We start from the raw sequence: 24,505 nt of genomic DNA on the forward strand, positions 1-24,505 counted from the left end.
GAAATATTTTTCTGTAACAAGAGCTGCACTATGAAAATACTACAAAAAGGATCTAGATTCTGGTCATTAGTGTTAATCAGGTCACAATACAGAGAAATAATTCTTTGTGATCATGGAGTAGTTACTCAGTTCCAAGATCACATTAGTCTCCCTTTTCCAAGGACAATGACAGCCTCGACATTGGAGAGCAAAAATTGTCTTGGCTTTAATTGGTTTTTGCTCTCTTTGATTTGAGCTCTTACCCATTCCTGAAATGAAAATCTGAGATTTATTTTTCAATTATCCAATAAAATGCATAATTCTCATGGTTGAGAGATATGTAATGTACAATTTTTTAAAAAATGTTACATTAAATCAAGGTAATAAGTCCTTCCGGCTGAGATAGATTAAATTGAGATGATTTTGCTTAGAATGGTCCATGTCACCAAAAAAAAAAAATCAGGGAAAGGTAAATAAAAGCAATTCTTTATTTTTATCCAAATATATCAGACTTCATAGTATAGTTTCAACAAAAACTTTACCACATGTCATCCAAATCAGAACATTATAGAGAGAAAAATTAGTGCTTCCAATAATTACACACGTACAACAGATATAAACTGGAATCTTCCTGGTTAGACCAAGTCTTATGGTCAGTCTAGAAATAGGGGATAAACCGCAATCACATGCAGAAACCCCACCTTTCCCACACATAGGTGGAAAAGATAAAAGAATACCTTTCACTTTGATTAATTGATTTTGGCAAGAATAGCTCTTTCTCATTATTCAGGTAACTGTCTAAATATTATCCACCTCCCTAAGTTAGTCACCTTCTCTAAAATAATTGATTACTACTCCATAGGGTCATTCTCAATTTTTTTACATGTTCTTTATTTTTTCCAACTGTCATTATGGCCATTAGAAATTGTCCCATTTGTTTTGTCTATTCTTCTTCCTCTCCTATTGGTACCAATATTCATGATTTTCAGGGAATTTTTTTCTTAGTTATGTCCAAATTCCTAGGAACGAAAAAAATGCCTAGGACAAAAATCACGAAAAAAGATTTTTTGAATTAATGTATACATTCAGAGAGTCTGTTTTTGGTTTTCCTCCTTGATACCAAAAACAAAGTAAAAAGACTCTCTAAAGTAAATTATGGCTCTGTTTATTTTAAGGTTTTTGGATTAATTGATCTATGTAGTTTCTTCCACTGCTGAGAAATGCTCTATGCCCCCTGGTCCCTTTTCTCTGCCTGCTACTATTTCATTTCCTATATTCAACAACTAAGAAAGTTTGGTGGTCAAGGGATAGGGCAACTACTCTATTCACAGTGCTGTGAATTCACCACTCTATTCACAGGTTCTCAATGTTGATTATTTTGCCAGTAACAATTCCCTGGTATATGTTTGCACCTACAGAATTTGGTTAATACAGAGGTAGCCGGAAGGTATTATTTTCAAAGTTTTTAATACAGTAGTTTGCCAATAATAAAATCATGACAGTCTTGTTAAAATAAAAGAAATGAGGTGAACAAAACAGGCATCAGTGATCTTCCTGTGAAGCGGATTAATTCTTTTCAGACTTAGATTGAAATGCTCAAAGAAGTGTTAAAGGAAAATTGATTATATTATGATAAATTTTCATTAAGAAACCTATATCACATTTTATTGTGAAGGTGTTGTACTGCTGAACAGATTGATTTCTCATAAACAAGGCTTAGTAATGATAATATCAGAAATCTGGAGTTAGAAAAATAATATCATTAAAATTATTAGAGGCCAGGGACCCAAGACACCAAGAAAACCAGTGAGCACACACACACATACATATAGAAACACAAAATCCTGGTGTGCAAAACATCTTCATTTGAAATATAATTTAATTTCTTTCTGATCTGGCCAAAGATTTCTACTGATTTATAAGTGACAGGCCTTGGAAAAGTTTCTTGGGTGATGACGAATTTTATCCTTTTTCAATAAATGCTATAAACAGAAGAACTTTGAAAAAGAGACCCAATTAGACATACTTTAGCATAACTATTTATCACTTGCTACGCTGCATCACCATGTTTCCTTCAAGACAAATTAATATTTTTAAAGGACAAAGTTTCCAGAGAAAGAGTGAAAATACATCCAATTGATTCAGCTTGAAACAGGGACCATTTACTGTGTAGTAGCACAAAGAGTCTGATATTTCCAAATATAACCTGGCTCCCATAACAATATGCAACATTTGTCTGGAGTTCATATTAGTATTCAACTGCATACAAAGGTAGTTTCCAAGCCTTATTTAGAAAGGACTAATTAACAAATTAATCAATATTATATATCCCTCCCCCCACCTAGCAACTTTCAAAAATATAAAAAGAAAAAATTTAATGATATACCATGTATTGGTATGTTCTATAATTTACAAATTAAATATATAATGGTTATACTTTTGCAGGGCTGTAATACACAAACTTCGGTGACTCTTTCATGATAAGATACAATTGAAAATCTCCCATAACTTTAAACAGCAGAAAACATCAAATCAGATTTTAAAATGACAAATAATTTAAGGCTAAAATATTTGGTATTAATAATCAATGACAGTAGCCTTCCTAGTCTAATAAAGTAAACATGCACAATAATTACAACTTTGAACAAAACATCACAATTTTAACCAGATATATGTATGTATATTGTGTGTGTGTTTGTGTGTGTGTGTGTGTGTGTGTGTGTGTGTGTGTAGGTTTACTGCCCTGAAAGCTATTCACTCAAGTTTGGCTTAATACATATATTAGAAATGATGGGGATAGTACCTCCCCTTTAAATATATATATATATATATTTATATTTTTCCAGAATATACAATATAAATATGCCATATATAAATCATGCCATAAAACTAAATGCAAAATTTGCACATTATTGCATGCTTGATGTGATAATACATGCCCATTAATAACTTCCTTGGGATGTCCTCCCCCTGTAACTTTTGCTTTCTGCACAGTAGCAATATTTGGGAATGAAGAGCTGTCAAATATGCTTATTGGATTTAGGGAGAAATGTATCTCTCAGGTTCCTTTTGGAGAATAACCTTAGCCAAATAATCTGAGTATCTCTAAATCAAACAGTAAATAATGCCTAAAGGGATGTTTTGTTATGTAAATCGATCAGAGTTCATTTTTCGCAATTTGGCTGGAAGATTTCCTTCCATCCTGGCTACTCCTCCAGCCATCTTTTGTAGTTTTGGTGGCAAATCAGCCACAGATTGGCTCATGGGATCAGATAACATCTTGGTTGTTTTAGAAACGAGTTTTTCTTCTGAGTTGCCAGGAACTGAACTTATTCGTTGAAGTTTCATGGGCAAGTCTCCCAAGCTGTAGGCTTTTTCTGAAGTTGTTGAACTCATCCTCAAAAGTTTTTTGGGAAAGTCTTCTCTTCCAGTAATTTTCTGCAACTTTGAGGGTAGTTTTGTGCTAATGTCTTCAAGTCCATCTAAGCAGTCCACGGAATTATGTCTCTCTTTGCTGTTAGTTATGGCTGGTGCTATTAAAGGGGATGACATGAGGAGCATTTCCTCCTGCTCTTTCACACTGTAGGGGGGTGTGGGGACTTCAAATGTTGCATGAAACTGCGAGTAATCAACTTTAAAGAATCCCTCTTCTAAAGAAATAACAGGGAAAAACCGATGCCCCCACAGAACTTCATCTTCTGTATATGATGTTCGAGCTTGACAAGTCATCCCTATAAACAAGAAAAAAAAAACAAACCTTGATGAATGGAGCATAATGGAACCACAAGAAAAATTATAGAATTCATTTTCCCCCTTCATTTCTCTGAGTAGGCTAAATGATTATCTAAGTGATAAATAGGAATTTTGCTACAGAGCAATAGCTCTAAGGGCCTATACTTTCTTACAAGGAAAAGTATAAGACAGGGCACACGGATTCCGTTTGACATTTGTGACAAAATTCACTGCTATTTATCTATAAACAAATCTAAAGAACTAAAAGAATGATTTCAGAATGTGTGTCTCTCTGGGGATCTTAGATGGTGAAATTATGTAAGAAATATTATTTAAGAAGCAATGTGATATGTGAAATACATTTGACTTTGAATCTAAATTTTACCATTTTTAGGTAAAGTATTGAAAACCACACCTGCCCTATGCTGATAGCATGAAAGACAATGAAATACAGAAAGTTATATGTGCCAGATGCTGGTGGTTCATGCCTGTAATCCTAGCTACTCAGGAGGTTGAGATCTGGGGATCAAAGTTGGAAGCTAGCCTTGGTAGAAAATGGAGATTCTCATCTCCAACCAACCATTCAAAAATTGGAAGTGGAGATGTGGTTCAAAGTTGTGGAGTGCTATCGTTCAGCAAAAATAAGAGCTCAAGGACAGTTCTCAGGCCCTGATTCCCCCAAGAATGACAAAAATGAAGAATAGAAAAGGTAAATGTGTCATTTAATATTTGTTCTTAATAATTAAGAGTTCACTTTGTCTTCCTTCCTCACATAGAAAGTGAGAGAGCCAAAGACAACTCTCTCTCAAGTATTTGATAAGTGAATATGTGAAGATATTTTTGTGTTAGGTAAGGGCAAGCCTTTTGAATCTACAAGGTGAGAATAAAAAATGGCTTAGATTTTAGGTATCTATAAAAGCAAAAACAGTCATCAGAGCTTTAATACAATTTACTTCATGACGCTTTAATTTACTCAATTTTATTCTGTTCAATATCTCATATAGATTTAATTACATCAATCAGTCTCTGGACAATATTAATGTCTGTAATATATACATACATTAAAAGCATAAAGCAAATTTCAGTATTATATGAGTCAAAAGACATAGGGTAAAAATCCATTGTTACATTTGAAGAATATATTACTAGTTCTTAAGATGCATATAAAAATTTGCATATAAAATTATTCTTTCAATAGTAATGACAAACTTTCTTCATTTATTCAATTCTTCTCACCACCTAAGTGGTTTCTATACTTTAAAGGCTCAGCGTAGTTTGGATTAACAAGTGTTCTGCTTTTTTACCTCTTGAATAATAGTCATATATACAATACATGTACAGCTAAACTGGATAGTTAATAAGTCATATGAAACATTTTTATTGAATCCTCCTAAAAATTTTGCCTTATGAATATTATCAGTTATATCTCACCAAGAATGAGTTACCATTACATGTTTTTTTCCTAAGATAACTTTTAAAAACTTACATAGAAAATTGAATGCCAAGCACAAGGCAGGTAGTGTGTTAGGTTTTCTCTTTACTTTTAAATCCTTAGTAATATCTTGTTAAGATATTCAACTAGGGGCTGGGGATATAGCCTAGTGGCAAGAGTGCCTGCCTCGGATACACGAGGCCCTAGGTTCGATTCCCCAGCACCACATATACAGAAAACGGCCAGAAGCGGCGCTGTGGCTCAAGTGGCGGAGTGCTAGCCTTGAGCGGGAAGAAGCCAGGGACAGTGCTCAGGCCCTGAGTCCAAGGCCCAGGACTGACCAAAAAAAAAGAAAGAAAGATATTCAACTAATGATAAAGATTGAGAATCTAGTGCTCAGAGAGTTCAAAATGTCTTGATTTCTCACTTACAAAGTTGGCAAACTATAGAGAAAAGATAGTACTTGATTGTGGTGGTGGGAGGGACATGGGGCTTGGTTAGCCATGGTACCTTCAGTACTTCAAATAGAAAACTCATTATAAACAATATAGAACTTTAACACTGCCATAGTGCAAATCTGACAGTGACATAATGATGTCACTGCTCCTAATGAATTTTGTGAGACAGCCTCTAGAAATTCATATGCAAAGGTGAGAAAACCAATTAAAATGTCACTTGAAAGTTTAATTGACATGAACACACCAGTATTTTTAATTTACAAACATTTTTCAAACATCTGACTATTTTATAAGAAAATTACCATTTCATGTTACCACCATATAAAGAAAAAAAATTCTGATACATGTAATTGGTTTTGTTTTGAGAAATATAAAGATATAGAGTAAATAATTCAGAATAAGTCTAAATATCCTATGATCTTATGCATGAAGAAAATTAAGTAAGAATAATTTATCCTTTACTTCTCCCTCAATCAAACATTATATATAAATTCATAAGTTATCTACACATGATCATTTAAAATGATAAAAGATCATAATTTTTATAGTTATATACTAGTATTTACTTTACACCTCAGTTTTAACATAAACAAAACTTCAGACTCCTTTGTAACCACTGTCAGGGTCACAACCAAAATGATCTATAAGAGCACATGTGCAACATAGTGCAGTGTTTTATAAAGCAGGATAGGTGTGTCCTAGAATGGATATAAACACCCTCATACATTGACTTGAAGTCACTAAGGTCATGAACAATAAGAGTAAAATCGAAACAAAACTTTATGACCATCACCATTCTAATCCAAGGTTTTTTTTCTTTCTAGATTTTGTTGAGGGTATGCTGAAAAGAGTAAAGCATTATTCAATAATCTGTATCACAACCACATTGTAGGTGAAGTTAACCCCACACAATATTCTCTCTTATTTCCTGCCCCATAACTGCTGTCTTGGGAAAGGTCCAGATAAAATCTTCACTGTGTAGAAGTTACTGTGATATTTACTGTATCACAATGTCTAGATATTCCCTTTGGTTGGTGATTTTAGCATTTTTAACCATGTGATGAACACTTTGTGTGAAGGACAAAGACAAGATTAAAGACAGGATTTCTCTGTCCAGGAGGAAAAACAAAACAAAAGGACAATACCAAGTTACAGTTATTATGGAGGTTTAATTAAGGACATGTCAAACAAGAATTCCTTTTGTCATTCATTTAAAAATGTTCACATTTTTCATGTTGTTGTTGAATTCATCCAAGAAGGTGAACTTTGTATAATATAAACACACAATCCAGAAAGGAAAATGGTTAAAAAAAAAATACAGAGGTTAGACTCCATGGGCTCCACCATTTTAAACAGACATACTGGTGCTGGATAAAAGCACCTTAAACAATAACATATCTACTCTTCAATCTGTGAATCAATGCAAGGAACAAATTTTTTTTCACAAAATATTTTCCATCTAAAGACTCAGAAGTCCTAGCTATTTCCAGTAGCAGCATCTGCTGCTTTGCCAGTTTCCACAGAGATGAGCTTGTGTTGATTTTTCCCACATTTGTTCCAGTCTGGAGTCTGGTTTAAACATGCAAACACTCATATTAACAGTGAGGAGGTGCAACCAAGTCTTACCCTTTCAATAGTGGTTTTCACCTGTATTAACTTTAATTTAAGTCGCACTTTTGTCTAGGAATTTAAGCATGGTTTAAGAGTAATTTGAATTAGAGAGAGGAGTAATAAGATAAAACATTCAAAAAGGAAAAATGCTATGAAACATGCATATTCTTAGAAAACATAATTATATTTACTTTAAACCTTCTCAAATGAAATTTACATTTTTTTTTAACATCATTTTGGGAAAACTTCTGCACAAAAGAAAAACATGTTGGCTTTCAATTATATCTTATCCTAGATCATTGTCTACATGTGTTTCAAATTACAGACATTTTTCTGTTACCTAATTTTATAGTTCCTGTAATATTTAAAACATTGATTTCAAATAAATATAATCCTGAAGTGAAACCAGATTTTAAAATTATGACATTTGTTGTTGGCATTTGTTACCTAATCAGACAAAATTGTGAAAAGAAAAGAACACAAAGACTAAAGAGTTAGAAAATTTTGTTGGTATCACTAATATACTATTATACTTGATTTTAATCATTCGTTTTATGAAAACCTCTTAATAAAATCCCTAGGCTCAAGTTTAGTCTCTTTTGTATCAGGAGAGGATCCTGAGACAGAAAATGTTGAGAAACTCTGAATAGTAGAACTACAAATAATGTCACATTTTTCCATGTTTTAACAATATCTTATATTTTTATAACCTGACAGTTGAAAAAGGATCATGGAGGCTGGGGATATGGCCTAGTGGCAAGAGAGCTTGCCTCGTATACATGAGGCCCTGGGTTCAATTCCCCAGCACCACATATATAGAAAACGGCCAGAAGTGGCGCTGTGGCTCAAGTGGTAGAGTGCTAGCCTTGAGCAAAAGGAAGCCAGGGACAGTGCTCAGGCCCTGAGTTCAAGGCCCAGGACTGGCCAAAAGGAAAAAAAAAAAAAAGGATCATGGATAGCCAATGGATTCTAAAATTAACTATTTATATTAACAATATGAGTCAAATTTCCAATATGACAATACTTCCCATGTACATTTATTTTTACCAGTACTTAGGAGAAACAGAAAATGCAAATGATCTCCAGGGAGCAATGAGGGCAGCAGTCATTCTTGAGTACCCCAAACCCACTACATGCTCTGGATTTGCCAACTTTAACAGGTTGTTTGTTTCTGAAAGTATAGCTATTTATAGTTTATAAAAAAGAAGACAGGGACATAGAGATTTACATGACTCTAACCAAGCTACTTCATAGTGGGATTGTCAATAAAATTCATGTTTTCAATTATGCAAAGTTTTTGGGTCTCATATTGTTTTGGAAAGAAGATGAGTTAATGTCTAGTAGCAAAATAAAGTCTCACCATTCTTCTCAGTAGCAGAAGATCACAATAGTTCAATAGCTATGCACATGTGAACGAATAAGATGATGCTAAGCAAAATGAATTCCAAGTTATGGAAATTAATGGCTTATCTGTTTTGTTGTTATTTTCAATGTACCATGTGCAATTATGCCTTTTCATTTTGTATTTCTTCCCCAGAGTTTTACCCCTATGTCATTGTAACTTATTTTGGTACACTGGGTTTGTATATACATTTATTGGAACTAGGGAAGGGAAGAGGAACATCAAAATGGTGAGAGAAAGGGTAAATGGTGAACCAATGCAACAGCAATGCTTACAAGAAAATATGATGTAAACTAACTTTACAACTCAGCAGTGGGGGGAGGAATTGGGGAGAAGGCAATAAGTTGGGTGATAAATGTACTTGTTGCTTTATGTATGGAACTGTAACCCCTTTGTACATCACTTTGACAAAAAATGAATTATTTTTTTCTAAAAAATGCACTTGCATTTCCCTAACGATGAATGTAGATATTTTAACATGTAGAAACATCTGAATAATTGTTTTGACTGTAGATGTCTTAGTACCTTAATTATCAAAGCTCTGTTTCTCCAAAGTTAAGATTTACAATGATTTTTATCTCTCTATTTCCTCTACAGTTAAATCTCTTTAGTTCTTTACTAAGCTTTTTGACTATCCTATTGGAAACAACTCAGGGTAAATAAATATTAAACAGCAACAGTGTGAGCTACTGCTCTAAACATTCCAGGGGAAGGTGTTTTTTTTTTATTTTAATACTATTTTTTCTTAACATTAAAAAGTAAATCTTTAGTGAAGCTCTGTGATAATATGTATGCCAAGTATTTCTATACGCACTTTCCCCATGTTACCTTTAATTCTCACCAGACTTTAAGGAAGACAATGTTTTACGCTTCCCATTTTTTTAAAAGAAAGAACTAAATCTCAGGGTAGTTGCAAAATAGTAAGATTACATGCAGTTCATGAAGCTGGGCATCTGAGCTGAAGATACTGGGCATAGGAATTCATGCTGTTAATCCCTCTGCTGTAGAACCTCTCTATCAAGTTGTACCCAAAAAGAAGAATAAGAAAGCTTGGCATTAGAAATATAGCTCATGACTACTCAAAGTATCCGCTTTATGATATAAGTATATTGAATCGAATTTTTGTGGTTAAGAGAACCCAGTTTGGCATAAATAAAATGGCCATTTCTACAAAGATGAAGATCTGAAGCATGTCACACAGCTCCATTATTATGCTTGTGCTAGGAAAATGCAGTCACATCCCATTTCTAGAATCCATACTATTTAATGATGGGAAACTTCCTTTGCCCCTCTGAACCTTAGTACTTTCAATCTCTATAATTATACAATATTGTTTGTGTCCTAGGATTATCAGGAGAACTTCAGATATTTGTGGTATGCTTAGAAATGCCTGAGTAAATATTAGCTTTTATATCTATTACCATAGATAATAAAAAACAGTACATTTTTCAGAAACCAGAAACATTATTAAGCCTTTGAGAAATAAAGTGATGAATAAATCATCTTTTAATTAGTCAGAGCAGAAGAAATTGCTTGTTTCTATTTTCCTATTGGTTAAAAATGTTAAGTCTTAGAAGTGAAAATACTAATTATATATCTAATCAATCTTTGTGCTATACCGATGTTACATAATTTACTTCATTGTAGCATCACAAGTCATACTAAAAATCAGGTAGTATTATTATTTGCATTTTCATATGAATTTTGGAAAATTTAAACAACAGAAACTAAGCAGCAGACCTAGCAGCTACTCTAAAAATCACATTGGAACCAAAGTAACCTCTCAGTAACTTTACTACCTCATGATTACCTTAGTGATGAGATACTGGGGCATCTGAGGGTATAAATATTCATGTGCAATTTTTGATATTGGGGATCGTTAGGTAACTTGCATGCTGTATACGATCAGCATTTCTCAATACCTTCTTTAATATATGGAAATTACAGTACTGCACTGATCTGATGGGCAGAACTGGTGCAGAGCAATCACAGCTGATGTCCCAGTGTTGGAAGGAAGGAGGTCATGTCAGCCCTAGAGGCTATTGACAAGAGGCTATATTGTAGATTTTTATTCCAGATCAAACTGGCAGCAAACACAGAATCCCAGCTCTCTCACTAATTACTGTTTAACCTTTGATAAAATCTTTAAGGTTCAGTTTATCGCCTATACTTCGAGGCCCACCTTGCCAACTTCACATGAATATGGTATAGGTTACATGAAATTCAGTAATACATGAAAATTGCATTTACTAGAAACCTTGATAATTTTCTTTTTTTATTTAATTTTATTGCCAATGTGATGAAGAGAGGGGTTACTGTTACATAGGTAAGGTAATTAATACCTTGATAATTTTCTGACAGAAGAATCCTAAGGGCTGCAAGTGTTATGGTGCCTATCAAAAATACACAAACTGAAAATTTGAACTAAAAAGAAAAACCTATGACTTCTCTTTTTAAAAATCTATGACAAAGGGTAAATTAAGAGAAACAACAACAAAAGCAATACTTGCAAAACTGTATGGTGTAAGCGAACTGAACACCTTAGGGGGGGAAAGGGGGAGGGGGGAGGGGGGTATGAGGGACAAGGTAACAAACAGTACAAGAAATGTATCCAGTGCCTAACGTATGAAACTGTAAACTCTCTGTACATCAGTTGTATAATAAAAACTTAAATCTATCTTATCTTTTTTACTTCAAGTTCATAATTGTTTTTATATTGACACCAGCTGAAGTTATCATGCACAGCCCATTACACATCATAAATTATTTTCCTGGTTCATCTTACATATAATTCTGAGTTTATTAAATAACAACAAGGTCTGTTTCCTCCCTATAAGTACTTGCAAAATTTCCCCCTTTCTCTCAGACTGGCTTTGAGACTAATTTGGCATTCCCCATGTGTTCTCTGTAGTACTGCTCTGAGCTGAACTAAAATTGCAACTATAAACTCAGAGGAAGTTCATATTTTTAAGTCGTGTTTATTAAAAATAAAGACATTGTGTACTTCACCGCTCAATAATACCAAAGTTACTGGCATCAAGCTCTTCTGGGATATAGGTTGTAAAGCCATTAAGAATACATAAATTGCTTCCACAAACTGTAGTTTTCAAATAGACAGTATTCTGTGTATCCTGTTCAGCCAGGCTTTTAGAGAAGAGTAGAAGTTCCTGGCATGTATTCAACCCAATACAATCCTCTATTATTTACAAGCACTTGGTCTTACAATGTTTTCAGACATCAGTTTGCCATTACTGCTCAAGTGAGTTCAAAGAACATTTACCAAAATAAAAAGAAGAAAAACCTAACGTTAGTAGTTAGGAAAGGAATCTTGAATCAGAAATTTAGCTACCAGTATTTTAGTACAGTACTTTAGTTTTCCAATTGTTGGAAAAAACAGTAAAAAAAAAAATAAAGTAGCAGTGAAAAGTAAGACAGATATCGGGATACCAAACAGCAATTAAATGTTGAAACAAAGTGTCAGTGATAATTTTTGACAAGAAAATCATGCTGAAAATATATGTAGGATAGTGTAATACTAGGAAAAATATCCAGGACATTACATATAATCACGATTGTTCTTGGGTGAATCATTCACTATTGCTAAGTCCATTGACATGTTATTTTAATTATAGGAACATTCATTGTGACTATATATATATATATATATATATATATATAGTTATATGGGAGAGTAACCAATAATTTATAAGGCTAATGTGACAATCAATAGTGTAACCTTGTAATAACTTTAAACTTATGGGCTTACCACATTAGTTAACAAAAATTAGATCATTGGTAGCTGTTACTGAGTTTACAACTGTTTAAAAGTCACATTATGTATGTTTAAAATACTATAATCTTCCCAGATTTGGGTACATATTCAAAAAAATTAAATAATGTGCCCTTTCTAGTTTCTGTCAGTTTGACATAGATTTATTCTCGGATTCCAGATCTGAGGAATCATACATCACACATACATACACACACACACACACACACACACACACACACACACACACACGATCTGAGTCAAAACCAGTAACAGATTACACTGGACTGCCGTGAATAAGTATAAGTTAACTGGAGAAGCAAATGATTCCTCCAAGGTTCATTGAACTTCTTAGCTAGGTTCACAGATGCTACCATCATCCTTCCCCTCTCACTTCCCTTATAGAAGTACTGAAGAACTTGCCAAACTTATTTCCGGCATACAACACCACTTCCTCTAACAGAGAAAACATTTCATTCTTGGCCCATCTCTTTATTTTCTCCTGTATTACCTATTAATACATGTTAATTCAATTATTCATGCATGCTATTGCTTTCCTAGCAAGATACACTTTCAGTTTTCAAAGCATCCCAATTTTATAGGTATAATGTAATGCAGATACTATTGGAGGATACTCCATTTTAAAATTTGTAGCAGAAAAGATTTATTTTCAAAAGAAAAAATTGTAAAATTCCTAGCTCATGAAACACAAATGAAATGCATTTCCAGTAATTGCAGCACACAATCATTTTGGGGAACAGTATCCTCAGTCATATAAAAAGAATAAAAAAAGCTTTTAAAATATCAGTTGCAAGCTGGATGCCAACTGCTCACTCCTGTTATCCTAGCAACTCAGAGGAATGAGACTACTGATCATAGTTCGAACACAGCCAGGCAGTAAAGTTTGTGCAACTCTTATATAAAATAAATAGTGAAAATACTGGAAGTAGATCTGTGGCTCAAGGGTATAGAGATTGCCTTTGTTTAAAAATGGAAAGGGACAGTGTCTAGAACTTAAGTTCCAGCCCCAATTCTCTCTCTCTCTCTCTCTCTCTCTCTCTCTCTCTCTCTCTCTCTCTCTCTCTCTCTCTCTCTCTCTCTTTCTCTCTCTCTCTGTTTCTAGCATACACAAACTCCAGCTGCAGTAGTAGCATGAAGAATAACATCTTCTCAACGTTAAAGCATAACACATTAACACATATGTTTAGATCAAACCCCTACATTAAATCCTAAGCCAAGTGCTGGTGGCTAACACTACTCAGGAGGGTGAGATCTGAGGATTGTGGTTCAAAACCAACCCTTGGAAAGAAAGTCCAGGAGAATCTTATCTCTAATTAACCACCTGAAAACCAGAAATAGAGCTATGGCTCAAACTGGCAGGATTCTATCCTTTAGCCCAAAAGTTCAGGTACAGCATCCCAGCCCTGAATTCAAGACCCAGGATGGACAAAACAGATGGTAGGTAGGTAGGTAGGTAGATAGGTAGATGATAGATGGATGGATGGTGGATGGATGGATAGATGGACAGATGGATAGATAGATAGATGAATAGGTAGAGAGAGAGATATCCTCACTGATTTATAATGGTATGCCTTGTCTTAGAATGGTAATATAAAACAATTATAAAACATTTTCTATCCTGACTCCTATCTCCTTTTCAATCTAGTTTAAGTTACAACTACAGCTTCATCTCTTTAAGTCAACTAACGATAATAGTCACAGCATACATTTAAAGATATGTGCTAGATAATAAGTATTTTTATAAAAATGATCGCAAATGGATGTTCTTAGCCTGTAAAGAATTGTTATTTTTACAGGGAATGCAGCACCTGGAATGCAGCACTGCATGGGGAATGCAGGTCTCATGGCATATGATGGCTGCAGTTTATTCCAGACATGGGCTTTTGCATTGTCATGATGTGGGTATTTGCAATATGTTGATATAGATTTTCTGTGCTATCAAGATGATGCTATATTGGAAATTTTTGTTTGTATCTTCTTGCTTTTGGGTTTTGCAGTGCTGAAGATTAAACCCAAGACCTAGCACACACCAGACAAACACCGTCACTGAATCTCATCTTCCTCTTAGATGATGATGTATTATTTAGTCCAAATCATGAACTGAAAAATGGCTTTTAAATATTTGTGCTAAAAGCTTGACATATTGGTTAATGGACCAAAGTAAAATAATATGAATTCAATTTTGTATAATCACTGTATAAATTATGAATAACTAGCACAAAGTGGTAAGATATACTTGATTATAAATGACACTTAACCACAACCCACTGATTTTTCTTACAACTACATGAAGTTACACAAATATAAATTTATATCTAGAGAAAGTTACTACAGAAGTTGGATTATCCATTATCCATAGAATAGTTGAATTCATCAAACATTTTTGATGAATTTGAATACTTGATTGCTATTAAGTCTACTGTTATTTATTTAATATTTGTTTATTATCTTTAAGTAGTTGTCCAAAATTGTTTCAATTTAACAGGTCAGTTTCTGAGTAAAATATATCTTAATAAATTATTTTTATTTTTGTTGTCCCTATCCCCTCCTCTTGGACCCTGGAAGTCCCTGCCAGCCATAATCTCATGAGGGGTACTTCTATTAGAAGTGGAATGGTGCAACTCCGCATGTGCATGATGGTGGACACATTGGCATGTTAGTAGAATTAAAGGTATGTTGTTGCTGAAAACCAGCTGTTTTGTGACTAGATGGTATCCAGACCCCCACTCCCAGTATATTGCTGTCATGAAAAGGACTTCACTTAGCTAAGGGCAGCCTATGAGGTGGTGCTGTGTGGCTCTTGTGGGAGGTTCAGGATGAGGAAAGAAGACAGCATGGTAGCATTTCACAGTCAGACATTAAGCTATTAATGCCTTAGTTTAGCTGAAAAGTTTTCAAGTCTTTTTCAAACAGTACTTAATTTGATGTTCCGTGTCTCAACTCTCACAGTGGTATTTTAGCTTTTTGAGATAAATTATAATTCACATGCAATTATAATAAATAACACAGTAAGCTCATCAAAGATCCCTCTTTCTCCATGGTTAAATATTGCAAAACTATTGAGTAGCATCAGAGACCAGAAGTAAATTCTCAAAAAGCCCCTCATCTAATTTTAGTGTCCCATGCACTTTTAGCTCTGTGTCTACATCAAGGTGCACAGCAGTTCACCCCTTTCATTACCACAGGGATTCCTGCATCAACTTTTTAAACTACAGCCACATTTCTTCCAATCTCTGGCAGCGCTGTAATTCTGCCATTTCAAGAAGATTGTCTAAATGGTATCTGGTGTAGAAGCTTTGGGGAATGGTTGTTTCGCTGTGCAAAGGTCTCTGGAGGTTCATCTGCTGTGTGGAGAATCGGTGGCTGTGGCCTTACAGCTGAATGGGTCTGTGTTTTGGCCGTATCCAGCCATATACTCAGGAGAAGACACTTGAGCTGCTCCAGGTTTAGATCCGTTTAGAATTGAGTTACTATAGATATTCCTCTATAGGTTCTTATGTAAGCATAGTTTCTGTTTCTCTGTGGGAAGGACCAAGAGTACAGTTGCTAGTTCCTTTCCTCACTGAGTCCCCTTCCAGTGACATCATGTGTGGTCCTATGTCCCTTGTCCTCACAGTACCTGTCGCTGGCTGTTGAGTTTCTGATGGTTACTTTACCTTCTTGGTAAATAATTTGTGTCAATAAGCTAAACAGAATTGGTCACCTTGTGAAGCCCTGTACAATTATTTTTACCTGTGACTTTAAAACTTGCTTGCTCTCTAACTCATGACTCTTATTTTTTCTACGGATTGCCACATCTTTTTCAATCATAAACTATAGTTATTTTTTCACATCTTCCTTGGCAGAAATTCAACTACATTTTGTTTGCTTGCAGGCTTCGAACAGAGCTGGAATAAATATTTGCAATTCAGCAGTTGTTCTGAATCCACGCTTTGCAGGAAAAGGTCAGAGAATTTTTATTCTCATTTTGTTGTTTGCTATTTATAGTGGCTAAATGAAAAACAAATTCCCTGTAATTTTATGGGAACTTTATTTTGGGTATGAAAATTCACATTACAGGAATAATCAGAAACATATGGATTTTTACCATGAATGTTTCAAAAGAAAATGAATAATTGGTTTTAACACATTTCTACATATTTCATGAAGGAATTCAGTTTCTACCATGACATGAACAGGTCCTTAAAATCAAACAATGAAGACTTTCTCTAAACTATATGTTTTCTTAAAACCTTAGATATTATTGTAATTTGCTTTAAATTTTCAAAGAATCACATTAATGAGCCAGATATAAAATCTGCAGTCAATAGTACATAAAATAAAAGTTGTAAAGAGTTATTTTTTCAATTGAATTTTTAGAAATAAATGAAAACTACACTCTTCAGCTAATGTTAAAATGAAGTTCAATGGCTAAGCCTTGGTTTCCACCAGCTCTCAAAATGAAAAATATTTTGTCTATATCTGCTAATGTAGAGATCCAGAATTTTCGTAGTCTGAAAAACTGGGGAAATTTTTAATTATATACAGATTGCTGAAATATATTGACATTTGAAAGAATTCCGTAAACCATAAAATGATGGTAAGACTTGCAGTATATAAAATTGCCTAATATTTATTCCAGAGATTAATATTGCAAACCAATATCACTAAGTTTAGATGAGAAAAAAAAAGAGGGAAAGGAAGAAGATCCAATGAATTAATGCTCCTGGAGTAGTGGGAATCTATTGCTGTAGTCAGGTGTCAGGTTTCCATTGAGAACTCACTACACACACACACACACACACACACACACACACACACACACACACACACACAAACACTCACACAATAACTGGTTGTGAAAAGTATGTCCTTTTTTTTTTTTTTTTTTTGCCAGTCCTGTTGGCTTGACCTCAAGGCCTGAGCACTGTCCCTGGCTTCTTTTTGCTCAAGGCTAGCACACTACCACTTGAGACATAGCTCCACTTCCGGCTTTTTTTTGTCTTTATGGTGCTAAGGAATTGAACCCAGGGCTTCATGCATACAGGGTGAGCACTCTACTGCTAGGCCACATTCCCAGCCCCAAAAATATAACCTTATGGTCACACACAACCACAGTTTTGTATCATGTTGTCATTTAAAATCAGAAACAAACATTATTTTTTATCATGCCAATTTTAGGACTAATAATGCTTATCCACAAATCTATTATATTTTAACAAATAAAATAGAAATGAGAAAATAATTCAATGTCATGTATTTGCTGTCTATCAGGTAATATCTGACCCTTATTAACAAGCTTTTCACACATTGACAAGATAAACTTCAAATTAACATGAAACTACCTAAGCATTATGATTATATTCTCTTTTACTTGTGTTGTCAAAAGTATCTAAAATTACTGAGGCTGTTACTTTACATAAAATGTCAAAATTATCTCTGTTTGCATCATGAGGCAAGAATAATAGAAATAATTTAGGTCAAATTAAAAGAAATTGATACACTGGAGGGAAGTGAGGGAGATTTGCATCAAATATGCTATGGTAGCATGGTAATCAGTACAAATAATATCTAATGTTTACATACAAATTGCATGTTAGATCCTATACTAAATGAATTCAATTAATTATTTTCAGAATTTTTTTGTGATTATTTATTTTTTTAGCATTATATATATATATATATATTATCAAACTGAATTACAGAGATGTTACAGTTTCATACATTAGGCATTGGATACATTTATTGTACTGCTTGTTACCTCATCCCTCATTCCCCCCTTCCCCTTCCCCTTTTCCCTTCCCCCTCCCACCCATGAGTTGTTCAGTTGTTCAGTTCATTTTCACCAAACAGTTTGTAAGTATTGATTTTGTAGTTGTTTGTCTTTTTTTTTAACCCTGTGTCTCTCGATTTTGGTATTCCCTTACGATTTCCTGGTTCTAATACCAGTATACCCGGTTTCCAATATACTCAGATAAGATACAGAGATAGTGTAGGTACAACAACGGGAAGGGGATACAGGAATATCATCAATAATAGAGGCTACGTTGAAAGTAGTTACAACTGTGATATAACAATCGTTTCCATAACAAGGAGTTCATTTCACTTAGCATTATCTTATGTGTTCATAAGGGTATAGCTATTGGGCACTTGTGATTCTCTGCTGTGACTTGCCTAAACCTGTGCTAATTATTCCCTATAAGGGAAACCATATAGTCCATGTTTCTTTGGGTCTGGCTCACTTCACTTAGTATAATTTTTTCCAAGTCCTTCCATTTCCTTACAAATGGGGCAATGTCATTCTTTCTGATAGAGGCATAAAATTCCATTGTGTATATGTACCACATTTTCCTGATCCACTCATCTACTGAGGGGCATCTGGGTTGGTGCCAGATTCTAGCTATGACAAATTGTGCTGTGATGAACATTGTTGCGCTGGTGGCTTTAGAGTGATTATGTTTGTAGTCTTTGGGATAGATACCCAAAAGTGGGGCTGCTGGGTCATAGGGGAGTTCTGTGTTTAGCCTTCTGAGGAATCTCCATACTGCTTGCCAGAGTGGTTGAACCAGTTTACATTCCCACCAACAATGAAGTAGGGTTCCCTTTTGGCCACATCTCCTCCAACAGTTATTGTTAGGGAGCTAAAACAATCATCTGAAAGAAAGATAGCCTCTTTACAAATGGTGCTGGCAAAACTGGTTCCACACATGCAACAAACTAAAACTAGATCCTTATATGTCACCCTGCACCAAAATCAATTCCAAATGAATCAAAGATCTCGAAATCAAAACAGACACCCTGAAAACACTAAAGGAAGGAGTAGGAGAAAAACTTGGGCTCCTTGGCACAGGACGGAACTTCCTTAACAATGACCCAGAAAGGCTACAAATCAAAGAAAGGTTGGACAAATGGGACTACATCAAACTACAGAGCTTCTGCAGGGCAAAGGAAATAGCTCGCAAGATAAACAGAAAGCTCACAGATTGGGAGAAGGTCTTTACCGGCCATTCAACAGACAAAGGCCTCATATCTTAAATATATGCAGAACTAAAAAAATTACCTTCATCCAAAACAAAACCACAAACAACCAATAGCCCCCTCATCAAGTGGTCTAGAGACTTAAAAAGAGACTTCTCTGATGAGGAAATGAGAATGGCCAAGAGACATATGAAAAAGTGCTCTACATCACTGGCCATAAAAGAAATGCAAATCAAAACAACATTGAGATTCCATCTCACCCCAGTCAGAATGTCCTATATCAAGAAAACTAACAATAACAACTGTTATTTTCAGAATTCTTATAATGAATTCTTCTTTTCTGGGTAAAGAAACTAAATCTCCCCCAAAATTAGCAATAGATCTGATCTTACTCTTGATGGAGGATATGCAGAAGGTAAGAAACTATGTGTGACATAATGCATCATCAAGAATTGCAAATATGAACAACACCATGGCATCACACTCCCGTTAGCATGGACAAAACTTAAAACAATTCCAACATAAATGCTACTAAAGGAAGTGGAATGCTTTTCTTTTGCTGGAAGAAGTACAAGATAGCCTAGACATCTGAAGTTTCTTGGAAAGCCAGATATACTTTTTCCATATCAGCACACAATCAAACCTCAGCCTACTTAAATAATTTTTTTAATGCATTCCTACATGGACATTTACGTAGAAATGTTCACAGTAGTTTTGTTCATAATTACCCAAGTTAGAAAAAAGTAAATGCCCTTTCAGAGGTGAACGGATAAAGAAACAAAAAAGTGGTAGATTTCTACCTTGGGATGTTATTCAGTGATTAAAACCAAATGGACCATTAACATGAAGGATCTTAAGAAGACAGTGTGAACAAGATACATGTTGTATTATTACAACTTGTGAAAAGGCAATTATGGAGACCACATAAACATTAATTACTAACAAGTGTTAGGGTATGGAATAAATAGATGGCTGTAATTTTTAGAGCAGAAAAATGAGTCTGTGTGATACATTGATGGACTCGAGATATTACGTACTTGTTAAAACTCAGAACATGTGATACAAAGAGTAAAACCTAATGCAATGTATTTAACAGGATGACTAATTAAAATTATATTTACTGAAATTATTCCATACAAATGGTTACCATTTTTAATAATTCATGAAGCCATGACTGAAAAGCGTTTTTGTTCTAGCACTATTCTAAATAGTCACTAGATGGAAATCTTTGTAAATTATAAATGGATAAAAAATATCTGGCCAGATGCACAACATGAGTAGAACTGGATATCTACATATGAAACAAGCCATGCACAGAAAGACAAGTAAAAACATGATCTCTCTCATACATGGAATCTAATAAAGCTTATCCCATGGAATTTATAGGTAGAATGGTGGTTTCTGTGGCTAGGGACATAAAGGAAGGAACAGGGAGAGACTTACCAGTGGGTACTAAGTTAAATCAGATAGAAGAATTTCAATGATGTACAATTGCACAATAGGGATACTATAATGATGCTTTATTATGTACATTAATAAGAGATGAATTTTGAGTAGCTTCACTATAAGGAAATAACAAATTAAGAAATAGGTATACTAAACCTAACTTATACACTATACAATGTATGTATTTGACAAAAAACTTACCAGTACACCTTAGTGTATAAAAATTGTTTTTACGGATAAATATAAAGAATTGATTAATAAGTTAAAAAATTTAGTTAAAAAGCTTTTATGAATTATTTTAGGGAAGAAACAAGAAGTCTCATACGTTTTAACTTGATATGATCTATTTTATTGGTTTAAATTTGTTATGACTTAATCACCTTGCTAATTGTATTAGTCAATAGGTTGCATGGTCTTGAGTTTTTAAGTAGACCTAGCTGTTTTGCTGTGCTTATAGCTCCCAAAATGAATAGAGAGAAAAGGAACTACATTTTCTATGTCTTATAGAGTGAGAGACAAAATTTAAATCTCATGTCAGAGTACACAAAACATCTAATTGTACTTCTATCTATAAAGAACTTTTGCCTCTGTAACTGAAATCTATCATTGTTATTTTAAGTCCGTTCCCTTTGATTCTAGGCAATTCTAAGTATTTATATGCTTTTATCATCCTCTTTAAATTTTTTTTACCTTTAAGTATTGTACAAATGAGTTATCATTCAACAAAATAATATATGAATGCAATGAATCTTGATCAGTGTCACCCTTTTCATCATTCTCCCCCATCACTCCTAACTCCACCTCTTTCCTCAATTTTCCTAATTTTGTAGAATACTCATTGAGTTTTATTAATACATTTCCCTTTCCTCTCTTCTTTTGTATTTTTTCAATTAATTACTAATGCCTTCTATCCGAAAACATCATAAAATATGCAAAACTACTATCACATTTGTTCCAAGTCTAGAATTACTATGAGACTATGCTAGGACTTTTGATGAAGAGAGTTGCTATCACCTTCAGATCAAAAGAAGCATGCATGGAAGAGGAACACAAATTAAATATTCTAAGTCTTAATTCACTACAAGTGGCATTTCAGTCTTCATGGCTCTTACTGGGACACAGTCTTTCCATTTTCATGTTTTTGAAGGTTTGATTTTGTATTCATTTTTTTTTTCTTATAGAGAATCCCCACCTTTTCCTCTGGCAAAGTGCTATGACGTAATCAAAGCAAATCACTCTGATTTTCAAGTGCAATAAAAATGATGTAAGATTTCCTTGTTGATGCTATTTTATTAGTCCTGTGTTCTTAGTATTTGTGAGCATTGGACTCGAATATATGTTCTTTAGATCTTTATGGATACTGTCTCACTTCAACCATATTTCTTGTCCATTGGATATTCCCTGACCTGGTTTCCTGCCTTTATTTTCTCCTTCACAGTTTTGACATCAAAATCTGATCAATTATCCTGTTTTTCCAGAACTCATATAATCAGTATTCTTTCAAAGGCTACTCAATAAATGTTGGCTCTTATTAGTACTAAACTGTTATCATGTATTTTCAGAAACTAAAGTTCTCTTACATATAACAATTTCTATAATGAAAAGGTTTGATTTCTCCATTTTCATTTCTGAAAATTCAATGAGATAAGGAGTCTTTAGTGCTGTGTATAAGAGAGAAATTGTGCTTATCACCTGAAGAAATGAGTTACTACACTCAATATGGGGTACTTAATATGTTGTATCAAAGCCTGTGACACAGTCTGATAGTTTTGCAGAGAATACTCGGTGCTCTGTGGACACAAAAATCTGACTCTGTGATAACTGGCTCAGTGGACCAGAACGGAAGTTGTAGTAAAAGAAAATGGCAAAACAAGGGATTGTGGAAATATATCAGAAGCATATTTAGGAGGCAAAATTAATAGGACTTGACAAATGAAACTAAAAGGTGAAGAGGACTAGCTAACTAAATATCTTATTAGAATAATGGAGACAGACATGTTCTGAAATCTTATTTGTGCTTTTCCCAAGAAAGAGAGGATAAAGTCTTAAATTAAATTATACCTTTTATTTTCTACAATCAAATTTACCTGACAGCTTTGTAGCATGATACCTACCAACAGTCTTAGCAACCAATAGCATTAGTAAAGCTACCATCACCATCTAATCATGTACCATTAAATTAAGAACAATTGCTTTCACCTAAACTTTTTTCCACTCTTGTAAATTCAAAGGAAATGTTATGACCAAAATGTCACCTCATGTCTCAAGTTTCAATAACTGGCACTCGTTTCACTCATTATAGGACTTTTTTTTTTTTTGCTCTGAAACTGCTGACAGAGCACTCATTGAATCTGCACCAACTAATCAGATTAAATGCATTAAATTTGAAATATATGACCTGCATCTTAATGCAATTGTTTGCCCAAAGCTCTTTCCTGAATAACCAGGTATCTTACATTAAAATATAGTTTTAAGGAAAACATTCATTTTCCTATCAAAAATGGGAATCTGCTACATTACAGGGATAACTCCTGATGTTTTTCCAAAGTATAAGAACAAAAATGGGCTTTTACCCTAATAAGATCTCTGATGAGTGAGAAGCTCAATTAATGAAATATATACTAATTTCATGGAGGAAATCCATGGATAAACATCTTCTTAAATTTGAAACTTATCAAAAAGGAAAACTGAAGTACAAAGATGTAGTATTCTTTACATGGGCCAGCCATACTTGTTTTCATTTTCATAAAACAATTTGGTTTACAAATGTTGTGAGAACACAGATGAACCAAGCACATAGGCTCAATGTCCAAGATATGGGTAATAATCTATGTATTTTAAAAGGAATAGATTTCTGACTATGTCTGAGTTATCAAAATTTATTTAATATTCTGAACAAGTTTAGAGAGCATTGTGACTCATATCTTATTTTTATTAACTGCCAGGCTGCTATTAGAAAACCCCTCTGTACATCACCTTGATGATAAAATTAAATTAAAAAATAAAATACAGGTACAGAACAGACATCTATCTCATTCCCTGCTGTTATTTAAAAACAATATTTGTGGGTAGAGTACCCTCATGGCAGGTAGAAAGTCTATCATTTAACCCCAGTGCAGCTAAAAAGTAAATAATAAAATAAACAAAAAAAATTACATTTGGGTTTCTGTACTGATATAGCTATTCTGTCATGTGTATAGTTTTAACCACTAATTCACCAGGGTAAGGAAGTAAATAACAAAATAAAGAATGTGGAAGATGAAATTCTTATTATTACAGAGTATTTTAAAACAGTTTTACTTCAAAACATTCATATTACATAAAACTAGTTACAAAGAAAAACCCTGCAAAGCTGAGAGCTTATGGCAATAATGCTAGAGTTTGTTTTGCACATAAGAGCAGATCTGAATGCCCTTAGTTAGGTGTCCAGGTGGGCTAATTTCCAACCTATGCTGACATTTCTATATCATGACAGAAAAGTTACATATTATGAAAAGACATCAACAAATATAATATTATTTATCACGATTCAGCAAATTAATGATGCTAAACACATGGGAAGCTTCTCATTCAAATGCCTCCTTTGCTAGAACCTCAGAAGTCTACCCATCACTTCTCAAGGCTAACTGTGCCTGTGGGATCAGGCTAGAACTAAAGTGTTTGGGAATCACAGTGGGATATCTAATGGTTTTCATTTC

General features: G+C 34.1%; 1 protein-coding gene across 1 annotated transcript in view; it reads right to left on the minus strand.

The window, feature by feature from the left end:
- Positions 1–451: 451 nt before the first annotated feature.
- Positions 452–24,505, minus strand: part of Kcnj3 (potassium inwardly rectifying channel subfamily J member 3) — a 146,066-nt gene continuing 122,012 nt past the window's right edge. Inside the window, exon 3 of the mRNA XM_048345452.1 lies at positions 452–3,710. Within this exon, the coding sequence (XP_048201409.1) occupies positions 3,124–3,710 (587 nt within the window). The 3' untranslated portion in view covers positions 452–3,123. The remainder of the gene's footprint in view (positions 3,711–24,505) is intronic.

This window comes from Perognathus longimembris, chromosome 4 (genome assembly GCF_023159225.1).
Source record: "Perognathus longimembris pacificus isolate PPM17 chromosome 4, ASM2315922v1, whole genome shotgun sequence".
NCBI lineage: Eukaryota > Metazoa > Chordata > Mammalia > Rodentia > Heteromyidae > Perognathus > Perognathus longimembris.